General features: G+C 49.6%; 1 protein-coding gene across 2 annotated transcripts in view; it reads left to right on the forward strand.

Moving 5' to 3' along the window:
* The window catches only part of PRRC2A (proline rich coiled-coil 2A), a 173604-nt gene that overhangs the window by 83870 nt on the left and 74673 nt on the right, over positions 1–15061 (forward strand). For both annotated transcript variants that reach the window (XM_063938097.1, XM_063938098.1), the window contains exon 22: positions 480–587. In XM_063938097.1, coding sequence (XP_063794167.1) covers positions 480–587 — 108 coding nt within the window. The remainder of the gene's footprint in view (positions 1–479; positions 588–15061) is intronic.

Below are 15061 nucleotides of genomic sequence, written 5' to 3' on the forward strand. Positions count from 1 at the left end.
TACCAGGTAAATCCTTTTCTTTGAATCCATAGGGGGCACTGGACGCCCACCCAGAGCAGTTTTTCACTCTGCTTGTGGTAAGTTCAGGAAACCTTATGGTAACACGTTATAACCATCTACTTCTGATGTTATAGAGATTTTCCATTATCGTGTCAACTTTCTAGTTGTCCGTTATGTTAGGTGTCAACTTTAGTGTTGACCGTTATATTATAATGTTATATGTAATTCTCCATTGTTCACCTCTCTGTCGCTCCTATTCGGCTCAGTAAAAAACACTGAGGATCCTGGGAGTATGGAGGAGGGAAGGGGAGGGTTACACATTTAAATATTTAAATATGCCTTCCCTGCTACGCACGTCCATATCCCAAGAGTACTCCAGTGCCCCCTATGGATTCAAAGAAAAGGATTTACCTGGTAAGTACCAAAATCCTATTTTTTTTTATTATCCTACACTGCATCATTCTGTTGTCTCTTTGCAGTTAGCAGGTCTTCCTATTGATCCAATTGGAATGAAGAAACCCGTGTCGGAATGTGGACCCAGCTCGCCATCCTGTCTCTCATCAGCACCTCCATCCCCCAGTCCTAAGGTTGGTATTGATGCACATTAATCTGTATTAGGGAGATCTGAACAAAATATAGTTTGAATGTCTTATAATTTGTATTTCCTTCCTCTTCCACTAGGGGGCACAGGAGTGCTACTGCTGGGGATAGGCTGGCCGGGAGCAGGCAGGCACCAAAACGGTTACTTAAAAGTACCCAGCAGGCCTAGCCTCCCTGTCCCCTATACCCCGCCTCCAAGCCCGCTAGTTTTATTTGTATTTCTCAGTCAGCCACTAGTGGACACTGGAAGCAGGTGAAAACACTGGGTATAGACACGTGGCTATAGGGAGCTGGCACTTCTAATTATATCAAGACGTGTACAGGCTCCACCCCCTCTATCCCCCCATCAACACTCAGTTTTTAGGATTGTGCTGAGGGAGCCGGTCATTTTTATCAGCGGCTGAGGGATAATTAGCAGCAGTAGACGGAGGGTCAGATTAATTCACGTAGCCAGGACCGTCCTCGAGAACGGAGAATAATGTCATTAGATCAGGTTGTCTTGTTGCCCCGAGTAGTGATCCCCCCCCCCCCTCCTATATTCTTGTGGACTATGAGGTTGGTTAAAATATCTACAGCTTGAGATGCAAACATTTTAGTCCTTCCTTCCGTGTTAAATGTATATGGATAAAGGGATGGGGGTAATAAAATGTGCTCTCTTCATATTCGCATCAAGTTGAACCAACCGGGTTCACTATGTGAAAAACTCTTTGAATTATGAATACGTTTTCGTTTGCAAATATGTAGTTATGGTCGCCAAAAAGGATTTTGTATGAACATTAAATCCACATGTGTGATACTGCTACCATTGGGTTAGGGCAGTCACTGAAGCTGAGCAATTAGAAAAACTGATCCCCCTCTCTTACATTGGCTGGTGGCGTATCCAGTTTATTACATTAAAGGCCCCAAAGGATGATGTGCAGAGGAGGATACAAGGGGGCTAATTCAGACCTGATCGCTGGGCAGCGATTTTTGCAGCCCTGCAATCGGATAGTGTGCGATCGCATGTGTAGCAGAGCTGTACAAACAGATTTTGTGCAGTCTCTGCACAGCCCAGGACTTAATCAGGCGCTGCGATCACTTCAGGCTGTCTGGGATCAGAATTTACGTCAAGAACCCTCCCTGCAAACGCTTGGACACGCCTGCATTTTTCCAACCCCTCCCTGAAAACTGTAATTTGACACCCACAAACGCCTTTCTCCTGTCAATCTCCTTGCGATCGCCCGTGCGAATGGATCCTTTGCACAAACCCATCACTGAGCGGCAATCCGCTTTGTACCTGCGCAACGCGCCTGTGCATTGTGGTGCATGCGCAGTTTGTATCTGATCGCCCACTGTGCGAAAATGCACAGCAGCTATCAGGTCTGAATCGGCCACAAGGAGGAGAAAAACGTAATCTCCTTCAAGCATACAGAAGTGATGAGTGGGGAACGCAGCGTCCCCTATATGTAATTGTGGCAAGTGACCCAAGCCACTCCGCTGACATGGCCAGTAAAGGGAACTAATTCCACAGCTACAGTGCATCCGGAAAGTGTTCACAGCGCTTCACTTTTTACACATTTTGTTATGTTACAGCCTTATTCCAAACTGGAATAAATCAATTTTTTTGCCTCAAAATTCTACACACAAAGGTGGTCATACCGAGTTGATCGCTAGCTGCATTTGTTTGCAGCGCAGCGATCAGGCTAAAAAAACGGCAGTTCTGCGCATGCGTATGCGGCGCAATGCGCACGCGCGACGTACAGGCACAACGAACTATGTAGTTTTGCATAGGGTCTAGCGAAGCATTTCAGTCGCAGTGGTGGCCGCAGAGTGATTGACATGAAGTGGGCGTTTCTGGGTGTCAACTGACCGTTTTCGGGGAGTGTTCGGAAAAACACAGGCGTGCCAGGAAAATTGCAGGCGTAGCTGGGCGGGTTTGTGACGTCAAAACAGGAGCTGAATATAGTCTGAAGTGATCGCAAGCGCTGAGTAGGTTTTGAGCTACTCTGAAACTGCCCAAAAAAACTTTGTAGCCGCTCTGCGATCCATTCGTTCGCACTTCTAAGCTAAAATACACTCCCAGTGGGCGGCGGCATAGCGTTTGCACGGCTGCTAAAAACTGCTAGCGAGCGATCAACTCGGAATGAGGGCCAATACCCCATAATGACAACGTGTAAAAAGTGTTTTAGAGATTTGTGCAAATTTATTAAAAATAAAAAACTAAGAAATCACATGTACATAAGTATTCACAGCCTTTGCTCAATACTTTGTTGATGCACCTTTGGCAGCAATTACAGCCTCGAGTCTTTTTGAATATGATGACACAAGCTTGGCACACCTATCTTTGGGCAGTTTCGCCCATTTCTCTTTGAAGCACCTCTCAAGCTCCATCAGGTTGGATGGGAAACCACATTGCACAGCCATTTTCAGATTTCTCCAGAGATGTTCAATCGGATTCAAGTCTGGGCTCTGGTTGGGCCACTTAAGGACATTCATAGAGTTGTTCTGAAGAATGTCCTATGATATTTTGGCTGTGTGCTTAGGGTTGTTGTCCTGCTGATAGATGAACCGTCGCCCAAGTTTGAGGTCAAGAGCGCTCTGGAGCAGGTTTTCATCCAGGATGTCTCTGTACATTGCTGCATTCATCTTTCCCTCTATCCTGACTAGTCTCCCAGTTCCTGCCGCTGAAAAACATCTCCACAGCATGATGCTGCCACCAACATGATTCACTGTAGGGATGGTATTGGCCTGGTGATGAGCGGTGCCTGGTTTCCTCCAAACATGACACCTGGCATTCACACCAAAGAGTTCAATCTTTGTCTCATCATACCAAAGAATTTTGTTTCTCATGGTCTGAGAGTCCTTCAGGTGCATTTTGGCAAACTCCAGGCGGGTTGCCATGTGCTTTTTACTAAGGAGTGGTTTCTATCTGGCCACTCTACCATACAGGCCTGATTGGTGGATTGCTGTAGAGATGGTTGTCCTTCTGGAAGGTTCCCCTCTCTCCACAGAGGAATAAGCTATCACATGACCATCGGGTTCTTGGTAATTCCCTGACTAGGGCCCTTCTCCCCCAATTGCTCAGTTTAGATGGCCAGCCAGCTCTAGGAAGAGTCCTGGTGGTGGGACCTTCAAAGCAGCAGATATTTTTCTGTACCCTTCCCCAGATTTGTGCCTCAAGACAATCCTGTCTCGGAGGTCTACAGACAATTCCTTTTGACTTCATGCTTTGTTTGTGCTCAGACATGCACTGTCAAGTGTGGGACCCTATATAGACAGGTGTGTGTCTTTCCAAATCATGTCCAATCAACTGAATTTACCACAGGTGGGCTCAGCTGTAGGAACATCTCAAGGATGATCAGTGGAAACAGGATGCACCTGAGCTCCATGGCAAAGGCTGTGAATACTTACGTACATGTGATTTCTTAGTTTCTCTGACGTCCTAAGTGGATGCTGGGACTCCGTAAGGACCATGGGGAATAGCGGCTCCGCAGGAGACTGGGCACAACTAAAGAAAGCTTTAGGACTACCTGGTGTGCACTGGCTCCTCCCACTATGACCCTCCTCCAGACCTCAGTTAGAATCTTGTGCCCGGCTGAGCTGGATGCACACTAGGGGCTCTCCTGAGCTCCTAGAAAAAGAAAGTTTAATTTAGGTTATTTATTTTCAGTGAGATCTGCTGGCAACAGACTCACTGCTACGAGGGACTAAGGGGAGAAGAAGCGAACCTACCTGCTTGCAGCTAGCTTGGGCTTCTTAGGCTACTGGACACCATTAGCTCCAGAGGGATCGAACACAGGGCCCGACCTCGATCGTCCGGTCCCGGAGCCGCGCCGCCGTCCCCCTTACAGAGCCAGAAGCAAGAAGATGGTCCTGAAAATCGGCGGCAGAAGACTTCGGTCTTCAACAAGGTAGCGCACAGCACTGCAGCTGTGCGCCATTGCTCCTCATGCACACCTCACACTCCGGTCACTGATGGGTGCAGGGCGCTGGGGGGGGGCGCCCTGAGCAGCAATATTAACACCTTGGCTGGCAAAAAAAATCACAATATATAGTCCTAGAGGCCATAGGCGTGCGCAGCACATTTTATTAGGGGGTGCACCATCGGAGGGGTGTGTCTAGCACCGCCTTTTGGGCGTGTCTAGCACCATCTATTGACTGTCAACACAATATAAAATATCCATACTTGTACCAATCCTAATAAAGCAGATACATTGTCAGATGTTGTGGTGTACACCAAACAAACACCCCTGATGGCACTGACTGTAATTACACTGCTCCTCCTCAGCCTGGTCTGGCCCCCCCTCTCTTTCCCCTGCAAACTGCAGCAGCTTACTTACAAGTCAGCCACTCACTGACACTGACAGTCGCAGACTAGTACTGCTGCTGCTGGAAAAACGAGTGACGTGTCATTGTTTCTGCCGACCGCCTGCCAGTATTGAATTTGTTTTCCTAAGAGGAACTCTGGCTGCATGCTGCTCCTCATCAGTGGCTGGCGTTGGCATAGCATAGAAGGAGAGAGGTGGGCATGTGGCGGGTGTGGCAGGTGGGCGTGCGAGCAGCATGACATCACATCACATCACGCTGTTTTTGTACATGGAGGTGGAGCCGTGAGTTTGAAAGCCGGTGGCAGTGGCACCCTTGATTAATCCAGGCGTCCGGTCAGTAATGCAGTCCTGACGGGGTGCAGCGCAGAGAGGACAGTAATCAGCCTGCTCGGCGATCACTGCATCAGGCATGTGAGATCGGGGTGCCAGACATTAGGGGGTGCCTGTGCGCACCAGGCACCCCCCCTGCGCACACCTATGCTAGAGGCTATATATGTGAAAAATACCCCTGCCAGAGATCCATAAAAAAGCGGGAGAAGTCCGCCGAAAAAGGGGCGGGGCTATCTCCCTCAGCACACTGGCGCCATTTTTCCCTCACAGCTCCGCTGGAAGGATCGCTCCCAGGCTCTCCCCTGCAGTTTCAAGACTACAAAGGGTAAAAAAGAGAGGGGGGGCACTAAATTTAGGCGCAGCAGTATATATATAAGCAGCTATAAGGGAAAATCACTCAGTTATAGTGTTCATTCCTGTGTTATATAGCGCTCTGGTGTGTGCTGGCATACTCTCTCTCTGTCTCCCCAAAGGGCTTTGTGGGGTCCTGTCCTCTGTCAGAGCATTCCCTGTGTGTGTGTGCGGTGTGTCGGTACGGCTGTGTCGACATGTTTGATGAGGAGGCTTATGTGGAGGCGGAGCAGATGCCGATAAATGTGATGTCACCCCCTGCGGGGCCGACACCTGAGTGGATGGATAGGTGGAAGGTATTAACCGACAGTGTCAACTCCTTACATAAAAGGCTGGATGACGTAACAGCTGTGGGACAGCCGCCTTCTCAGCCCGCGCCTGCCCAGGCGTCTCAAAGGCCATCAGGGGCTCAAAAACGCCCGCTACCTCAGATGGCAGACACAGATGTCGACACGGAGTCTGACTCCAGTGTCAACGAGGTTGAGACATATACACAATCCACTAGGTACATCCGTTGCATGATCTCGGCAATGAAAAATGTGTTACACATTTCTGACATTGACCCAAGTACCACAAAAAAGGGGTTTTATGTTTGGGGAGAAAAAGCAGCCAGTGTTTTGTTCCCCCATCAGATGAGTGAATGAAGTGTGTGAAGAAGCGTGGGTTCCCCCGATAAGAAAATGGTCATTTCTAAAAAGTTACTGATGGCGTACCCTTTCCCGCCAGAGGATAGGTCACGTTTGTCAAAAAAGGTGGCACTGCCGTCTTAGGATACGGCCACTTTGAAGGAGCCTGCTGATAAAAAGCAGGAGGCTATCCTGAAGTCTGTATATACACACTCAGGTACTATATTGAGACCTGCAATTGCCTCAGCATGGATAGTGCTGCTACAGCGTGGTCTATTACCCTGTCAGGACAGGGATACTATTTTGCTAACCATAGAGCATATTAAAGACGTCGTCTTATATATGAGGGATGCACAGAGGGATATTTGTCGGCTGGCATCCAGAATTAATGCAATGTCCATTCTGCCAGGAGGGTATTAGGGACCCGGCAGTGGACAGGCGATGCTGACTTTAGAAGGCACATGAAGATTCTGCCTTATAAGGGTGAGGAATTGTTTGGGGATGGTCTCTGGGACCTCGTATCCACAGCAACAGCTGGGAAAGAAAAAATTTTACCCCAGGTTTCCTCACAGCCTAAGAAAGCACCGTATTATCAGGTACAGTCCTTTCGGCTTCAGAAAAGCAAGCGGGTCAAAGGCGCTTCCTTTCTGCACAGAGACAAGGGAAGAGGGAAAAAGCTGCACCAGACAGCCAGTTCCCAGGTTCAAAAATCTTCCCCCGCTTCCTCTGAGTCCACCGCATGACGCTGGGGCTTTACAGGTGGAGCCAGGTGCGGTGGGGGCGCGTCTCGGGAACTTCAGTGACCAGTGGGCTCGCTCACAGGTGGATCCCTGGGTTCTGCAAATAGTATCACTGGGATACAAGCTGGAGTTCGAGGCGACTCCCCCTCGCCGTTACCTCAAATCAGCCTTGCCTGCTGCCCTCGAGGGAAGGTAGTACTGGCGGCAATTCACAAGCTGTACTCCAGCAGGTGATAATCAAGGTACCCCTCCTTCAACAAGGCCGGGGTTACTATTCCACAATGGTTGTGGTACCGAAACCAGACGGTTCGGTGAGACCCATTCTAAAATTGAAATCCTTGAACACTTATTTACGAAGGTTCAAGTTTAAAATGGAATCGCTCAGGGCGGTTATTGCAAGCCTGGACGAAGGGGATTACATGGTATCACTGGACATCAAGGATGCTTACCTGCATGTCCCCATTTACCCTCCTCACCAGGAGTACCTCAAAATTGTGGTACAGGACTGTCATTACCAATTCCAGACGTTGCCGTTGGTCTGTCCCCGGCACCGAGGGTATTTACCAAGGTAATGGCCGAAATGATGATACTCCTTCGAAAAAAGGGAGTTATATTTATCCCGTACTTGGACGATCTCCTTATAAAGGCGAGGTCCAGGGAGCAGTTGTTGGTCGGAGTAGCACTATCTCGTGAAGTGCTACAACAGCACGGCTGGATTCTGAATATTCCAAAGTCGCAGCTGGTTCCTACAACGCGTCTACTGTTCCTGGGTATGGTTCTGGACACAGAACAGAAAAAAGTGTTTCTCCCGGAGGAGAAGGCCAAGGAGTTGTCATCTCTAGTCAGAGACCTCCTAAAACAAATACAGGTGTCGGTGCATCAATGCACGCGAGTCCTGGAAAAGATGGTAGCTTCTTACGAAGAAATTCCATTCGGCAGGTTCCATGCAAGGATCTTCCAGTGGGATCTGTTGGACAAGTGGTCCGGGTCGCATCTTCAGATGCATCGGCTGATAACTCTGTCTCCAAGGGCCAGGGTGTCGCTGTTGTGGTGGCTGCAGAGTGCTCATCTTCTGGAGGGCCGCAGATTCGGCATACAGGACTGGGTCCTGGTGACCACGAATGCCAGCCTTCGAGGCTGGGGGGCAGTCACACAGGGAAGAAACTTTCAAGGACTATGGTCGAGTCAGGAGACTTCCCTACACATAAATATTCTGGAACTAAGGGCCATTCACAATGCCCTAAGTCAGGCTAGACCCCTGCTTCAACACCAGCCGGTGCTGATCCAGTCAGACAACATCACGGCGGTCGCCCATGTAAACCAACAGGGCAGCACAAGAAGCAGGATGGCGATGGCAGAAGCCACGAGGATTTTCCGATGGGCGGAAAATCATGTGTTAGCACTGTCAGCAGTGTTCATTCCCGGAGTGGACAACTGGGAAGCAGACTTTCTCAGCAGGCACGACCTCCACCCGGGAGAGTGGGGACTTCATCCAGAAGTCTTCCAAATGATTGTACACCATTGGGAAAGGCCACAGGTGGACATGATGGCGTCCCGCCTCAACAAAAAGCTAAAACGATATTGCGCCAGGTCAAGGGACCCTCAGGCGATAGCTGTGGACGCTCTGGTAACACCGTGGGGGTACCAGTCGGTGTATGTGTTCCCTCCTCTGCCTCTCATACCTAAGGTACTGAGAATAATAAGAAGGAGAGGAGTAAGAACTATACTCGTGGTTCCGGATTGGCCAAGAAGAGCTTGGTACCCAGAATTTCAAAAAATGATCTCAGATGACCCATGGCCTCTGCCGCTCAGACAGGACCTGCTGCAGCAGGGGCCCTGTCTGTTCCAAGACTTACCGCGGCTGCGTTTGACGGCATGGCAGTTGAACGCCGGATCCTGAAGGAAAAGGGCATTCCGGAGGAAGTCATCCCTACGCTGATTAAAGCTAGGAAAGAAGTGACCGCAAACCGTTATCACCGCATATGGCGAAAATATGTTGCGTGGTGTGAGGCCAGGAAGGCCCAACGGAGGAATTTCAGTTGGGCCGTTTTCTGCACTTCCTACAGTCAGGGGTGACTATGGGCCTAAAATTGGGTTCCATTAAGGTCCAGATTTCGGCTCTGTCGATTTTCTTCCAGAAAGAACTGGCTTCACTGCCTGAAGTTCAGACATTTGTTTAGGGAGTGCTGCATATTCAGCCCCTTTTGTGCCTCCAGTGGCACCTTGGGATCTCAACGTGGTGTTGGATTTCCTAAAGTCGCATTGGTTTGAGCCACTTAAAACCGTGGATTTTAAATATCTCACGTGGAAAGTGGTCATGCTGTTGGCCTTGGCTTCGGCCAGGCGTGTGTCAGAATTGGCGGCTTTGTCATGTAAAAGCCCTTATCTGATTTTCCATATGGATAGGGCAGAATTGAGGACTCATCCCCAGTTTCTCCCTAAGGTGGTATCAGCTTTTCATTTGAACCAACCTATTGTAGTGCCTGCGGCTACTAAAGACTTGGTGGATTCCAAGTTGTTGGACGTAGTCAGGGCCCTGAAAATTTATGTTTCCAGGACAGCTAGTGTCAGGAAAACTGACTCGCTATTTATCCTGTATGCACCCAACAAGCTGGGTGCTCCTGCTTCAAAGCAGACTATTGCTCGCTGGATCTGTAGTACGATTCAGCTTGCACATTCTGCGGCTGGACTGCCGCATCCTAGATCAGTGAAAGCCCATTCCACGAGGAAGGTGGGCTCTTCTTGGGCGGCTGCCCGAGGGGTCTCGGCTTTACAACTTTGCCGAGCAGCTACTTGGTCGGGGTCAAACACATTTGCAAAATTCTACAAGTTTGATACCCTGGCTGAGGAGGACCTAGAGTTTGCTCATTCGGTGCTGCAGAGTCATCCGCACTCTCCCGCCCGTTTGGGAGCTTTGGTATAATCCCCATGGTCCTTACGGAGTCCCAGCATCCACTTAGGACGTCAGAGAAAATAAGATTTTACTCACCGGTAAATCTATTTCTCGTAGTCCGTAGTGGATGCTGGGCGCCCATCCCAAGTGCGGATTGTCTGCAATACTTGTATATAGTTATTGCCTAACTAAAGGGTTATTGTTTAGAGCCATCTGTTGAGAGGCTCAGTTATATTTTATACTGTTAACTGGGTATAGTATCACGAGTTATACGGTGTGATTGGTGTGGCTGGTATGAGTCTTACCCGGGATTCAAAATCCTTCCTTATTGTGTCAGCTCTTCCGGGCACAGTATCCTAACAGGTCTGGAGGAGGGTCATAGTGGGAGGAGCCAGTGCACACCAGGTAGTCCTAAAGCTTTCTTTAGTTGTGCCCAGTCTCCTGCGGAGTCGCTATTCCCCATGGTCCTTACGGAGTCCCAGCATCCACTACGGACTACGAGAAATAGATTTACCGGTGAGTAAAATCTTATTTTTTTTATTTTTATTTTGCAAAAATCTAAAAAAAAAAATTTTTCATGTTGTCATTATGGGGTATTGTGTGTAGAAATTTGAGGGGAAAAAAAATAATTGATTCCATTTTGGAATAAGGCTGTAGCAAAATGTGGAAAAAGTGAATTGCTGAATACTTTCCGGATGCACTGTAGGTCAGGGGATGCATGTGCGTCTCTAATTCTTAATATGAACCCGTCTACTTCGTAGTTTTATCAAGAGGCCATCGTGCCCACCTTCATTTGACCCCTCTAGTCTCGGACACCACTAGGTTCCGTGAGCAGTCTAGAGGAATGGAGTGATACCATTCCGCCCAAATCGTAATTGTGAAAGCTTCTTCATTGCTAGATGTTATACATAAAAGGAAAGGAAAAACTGCAAATATTGTTTACAAAGACATTTTATGATTAATGTCTACAATATAAACTATACATCACAATATTAAATGGCACTACTGTCATTATAAAATTTGTTCTGCTGAGCAATAACAGACATCCACTCGAGCGAAGCCGCGGGCACGCTAGTACATAACATATCCATAAAAGTACGAAATATGCCGTGTGTGGGTCATTGGACCAAAGTGGTCTAGACAGACCTGCGTTACTACTGCTGTTTGTTTCACAACTGGTCTGCACAGAGACCAACTTGCTCTACTGACAGTGTTTCTCAGTCATCCACTAGGGGACACTGGAGGCACTGGGGGAGATAGACGGTGGCTATCGGGAGCTGGCTACTGACAGTGTTTCTCAGTGTGGTGTTTCTAGCACCGTTATCTGCAGGCAGCGGAGATTTACTATTGCATTATTCCTTAATTTTATTTCTCCTTCATCCACTAGGGGCCACTGGAGCGTAGTTACAATGGGGAAATAGTAGGCAGTAATTGGGAGCTGGCACTTTAAAATTCTCACACTGTGGCTAGCTCCTCCCCTACTATCTCCCCTCCAAGCCAGTCTTAGTTTAGTGCCCGAGATGAGCTGGTTCACTTGGGTTTAGCTGAAGAATTTTTACCTTTTTCTTTATTATTTTATTTTTCTTTCACACACGCACAGACTGGCAGCTCTGCCACTGCCATTCTGCACCGCGGGAGCTGCCGGCGGGGTCCAATCGCAGCTGCGTGCGGCTCGGGATGGGCCCCGGCTGAGGGAGACACTGAGCTCTCCTGAGTTGGCCGGACACCGCTGCGTGCGGCGCGTGTCGGGGCCACTCCATCCAGCAGAAGATTCCGGCAGCATGGCAGCGGTGAGTATACGTGGTCGGACACCGCTGCGTGCGGCGCGTGTCGGGGCCGCTCCACCAAGGTGTGAAGTATGCAGTGGAGCCATCTGCAGAGCCCTCCACGCACCTGCAGGACACCCCTGTTTGAACAGCTCAGATTATGCAGGTAATGTCACTGGTAACCAGAGACCTTGTACGTCATTTCACCTCTCCAGGTTTCTAAAGGAACCTTGCTAACCTTCCATGTTACAATACTGATGATGTCTGTTTTCTGTGGAGTCTGAACCAGTGTCTCAGAATATCCAGGTGCATTATACAGCAGTTCGTCTGAGACTGCAGGTAAAGGAGGCGGACACGTCAAGTCCATCAGGGTTCGACGCCAATGACGAAATGACAGCGACTGGTCCAGTTTCGGATGAGCTGGCCAGGCTCCGGTAGACGGCCGGCAGACACCCGAATACACAATTTCTCCTTCATCCACTAGGGGCCACTGGAGCGTAGTTACAATGGGGAAATAGTAGGCAGTAATTGGGAGCTGGCACTTTAAAATTCTCACACTGTGGCTAGCTCCTCCCCTACTATCTCCCCTCCAAGCCAGTCTTAGTTTAGTGCCCGAGGTAGCTGGTTCACTTGGGTTTAGCTGAAGAATTTTTTCTTTTTTCTTTATTATTTTATTTTTCTTTCACACACTCACAGACTGGCAGCTCTGCCACTGCCAGTCTGCACCGCGGGAGCTGCCGGCGGGGTCCCATCGCAGCTGCGTGCGGCTCGGGATGGGCCCCGGCTGAGGGAGACACTGAGCTCTCCTGAGTTGGCCGGACACCGCTGCGTGCGGCGCGTGTCGGGGCCACTCCATCCAGCAGAAGATTCCGGCAGCATGGCAGCGGTGAGTATCAAAAATGGCCGGACACCGCTGCGTGCGGCGCGTGTCGGGGCCGCTGGGTCGAAACGCCTGACGGAAGGAAGCGGTGAGTACAATCTCCCCCCCTCCCCCTCCAGACTGATGTATGTTTTTACATTTTTCAGTTTCAGTGTTTTAATACATGGATGGACAGGCTCCCCTATACTCTCCAGTCAGACAGGCTGGAGTGCATAAAAGGCTTACTAATTTGAAATTGGCACCATTATGTGGGGGGCGGAGCTTCAGCCCGCTCTGTAAGCGGGCTCAGCGCTCTTCACTCCCCGGCTGCAGCATACAGGCAGCCGGGTGATACATTTACATATATCATATATCTGTGTAATAATTAGCATAGCTCTCATGGCAGAGTGGTAACACCTATGGTTACGATGCCCACGAGCTAGGGTTCGATTCCAGCAAAGGACACACTCTCCCCGGCCGCAGCATACACACTTACAGGCAGCCGGATGATAGTGCGGTTTTAATTTGAAAGTGACCGGAGCAGGGGGGCGGAGCTAACTCCCGCTCCGTTCGGCGGGCTCAGGCTTTCCGCTCCCCGGCCGCACATCGCTCCCGGCGGGATGCACGGCGGCCGGGGGATGCATGGGCGCTTTCCGCTTACTATACAGCGGATTTGAATTTGGCGCCAAAGCGGAGGGGGCGGAGCTAACTCCCGCTCTGTACGGCGGGCTTTCTCCGCTCCCCAGCAGCTGCAGCATGACGAGATGCCGCTCCACAGTCCCCCGCTCCCCGGGCCACTGAAAGCTCCTTTCCTCTCCTGGCTGTGCAGGGAGGATTCTTTACATGTATAAGGTATGAGGGGGGAAGGGGGGGAAGCTTATTCCCCCCCGGTGGAGGCTCCCAGCTCTCATGGTCTCTAGGCAACACACCTGTCTCTGGAGTTTGTAGCTTTTCTGTGCAGTGTGCTGCAGAAATATTGTTACATCTTGCTTTGGCTACATTCCTCCTGCAGGGGAGTCCTCTGCCCCATTTCAGACATTTAGATCAGGGAATCTGCTCTATTACAGGAGCTGGGACTCAGCTCATTGATAATTAAAAATCTACTGTGCAGTATTTCTTTACCCTACAAATACACAGTATTTATCTACCCTATTAGGTGCACAGTATTTATCTGCCCTATTAGGTGCACAGTAATTATCTACCCTATTAGGTGCACAGTATTTATCTGCCCTATTAGGTGCATGGGTTCACTGTGGTGTGTGTATATAGATATATATAGATATGTTTGTATATATATATATATATATATATATTTCTCTATCGTCCTAAGTGGATGCTGGGGTTCCTGAAAGGACCATGGGGAATAGCGGCTCCGCAGGAGACAGGGCACAAAAAAGTAAAGCTTTTACCAGATCAGGTGGTGTGCACTGGCTCCTCCCCCTATGACCCTCCTCCAGACTCCAGTTAGATTTTGTGCCCGAACGAGAAGGGTGCAATCTAGGTGGCTCTCCTAAAGAGCTGCTTAGAGAAAGTTTAGCTTAGGTTTTTTACTTTACAGTGAGTCCTGCTGGCAACAGGATCACTGCAACGAGGGACTTAGGGGAGAAGTAGTGAACTCACCTGCGTGCAGAGTGGATTTGCTGCTTGGCTACTGGACACTAGCTCCAGAGGGACGATCACAGGTACAGCCTGGATGGTCACCGGAGCCGCGCCGCCGGCCCCCTTGCAGACGCTGAAGAGAGAAGAGGTCCAAAATCGGCGGCTGAAGACTCCTGAGTCTTCATAAAGGTAGCGCACAGCACTGCAGCTGTGCGCCATTTTCCTCTCAGCACACTTCACACAACAGTCACTGAGGGTGCAGAGCGCTGGGGGGGGCGCTCTGAGAGGCAAATAAAAACCTTATTAGAGGCAAAAAATACCTCACATATAGCCCACAGAGGCTATATGGAGATATTTAACCCCTGCCTAACTTCAAAAATAGCGGGAGACGAGCCCGCCGAAAAAGGGGCGGGGCCTATCTCCTCAGCACACAGCGCCATTTTCTCTCACAGAAAAGCTGGAGAGAAGGCTCCCAGGCTCTCCCCTGCACTGCACTACAGAAACAGGGTTAAAACAGAGAGGGGGGGCACTGATTTTGGCGATATTGTATATATATAAAAGATGCTATAAGGGAGAAACACTTATATAAGGTTGTCCCTATATAATTATAGCGTTTTTGGTGTGTGCTGGCAGACTCTCCCTCTGTCTCCCCAAAGGGCTAGTGGGTCCTGTCCTCTGTCAGAGCATTCCCGGTGTGTGTGCTATGTGTCGGTACGTGTGTGTCGACATGTATGAGGACGATGTTGGTGAGGAGGCGGAGAAATTGCCTGTAATGGTGATGTCACTCTCTAGGGAGTCGACACCGGAATGGATGGCTTATTTAGAGAATTACGTGAGAATGTCAACACGCTGCAAGGTCGGTTGACGACATGAGACGGCCGACAATCTATTAGGACCGGTCCAGGCGTCTCAGAAACACCGTCAGGGGTTTTAAAAACGCCCATTTACCTCAGTCGGTCGACACAGACACAGACACGGACACTGAATACA

The sequence above is a fragment of the Pseudophryne corroboree genome, chromosome 8 (assembly GCF_028390025.1).
Source record: "Pseudophryne corroboree isolate aPseCor3 chromosome 8, aPseCor3.hap2, whole genome shotgun sequence".
In the NCBI taxonomy this organism is placed as follows: domain Eukaryota; kingdom Metazoa; phylum Chordata; class Amphibia; order Anura; family Myobatrachidae; genus Pseudophryne; species Pseudophryne corroboree.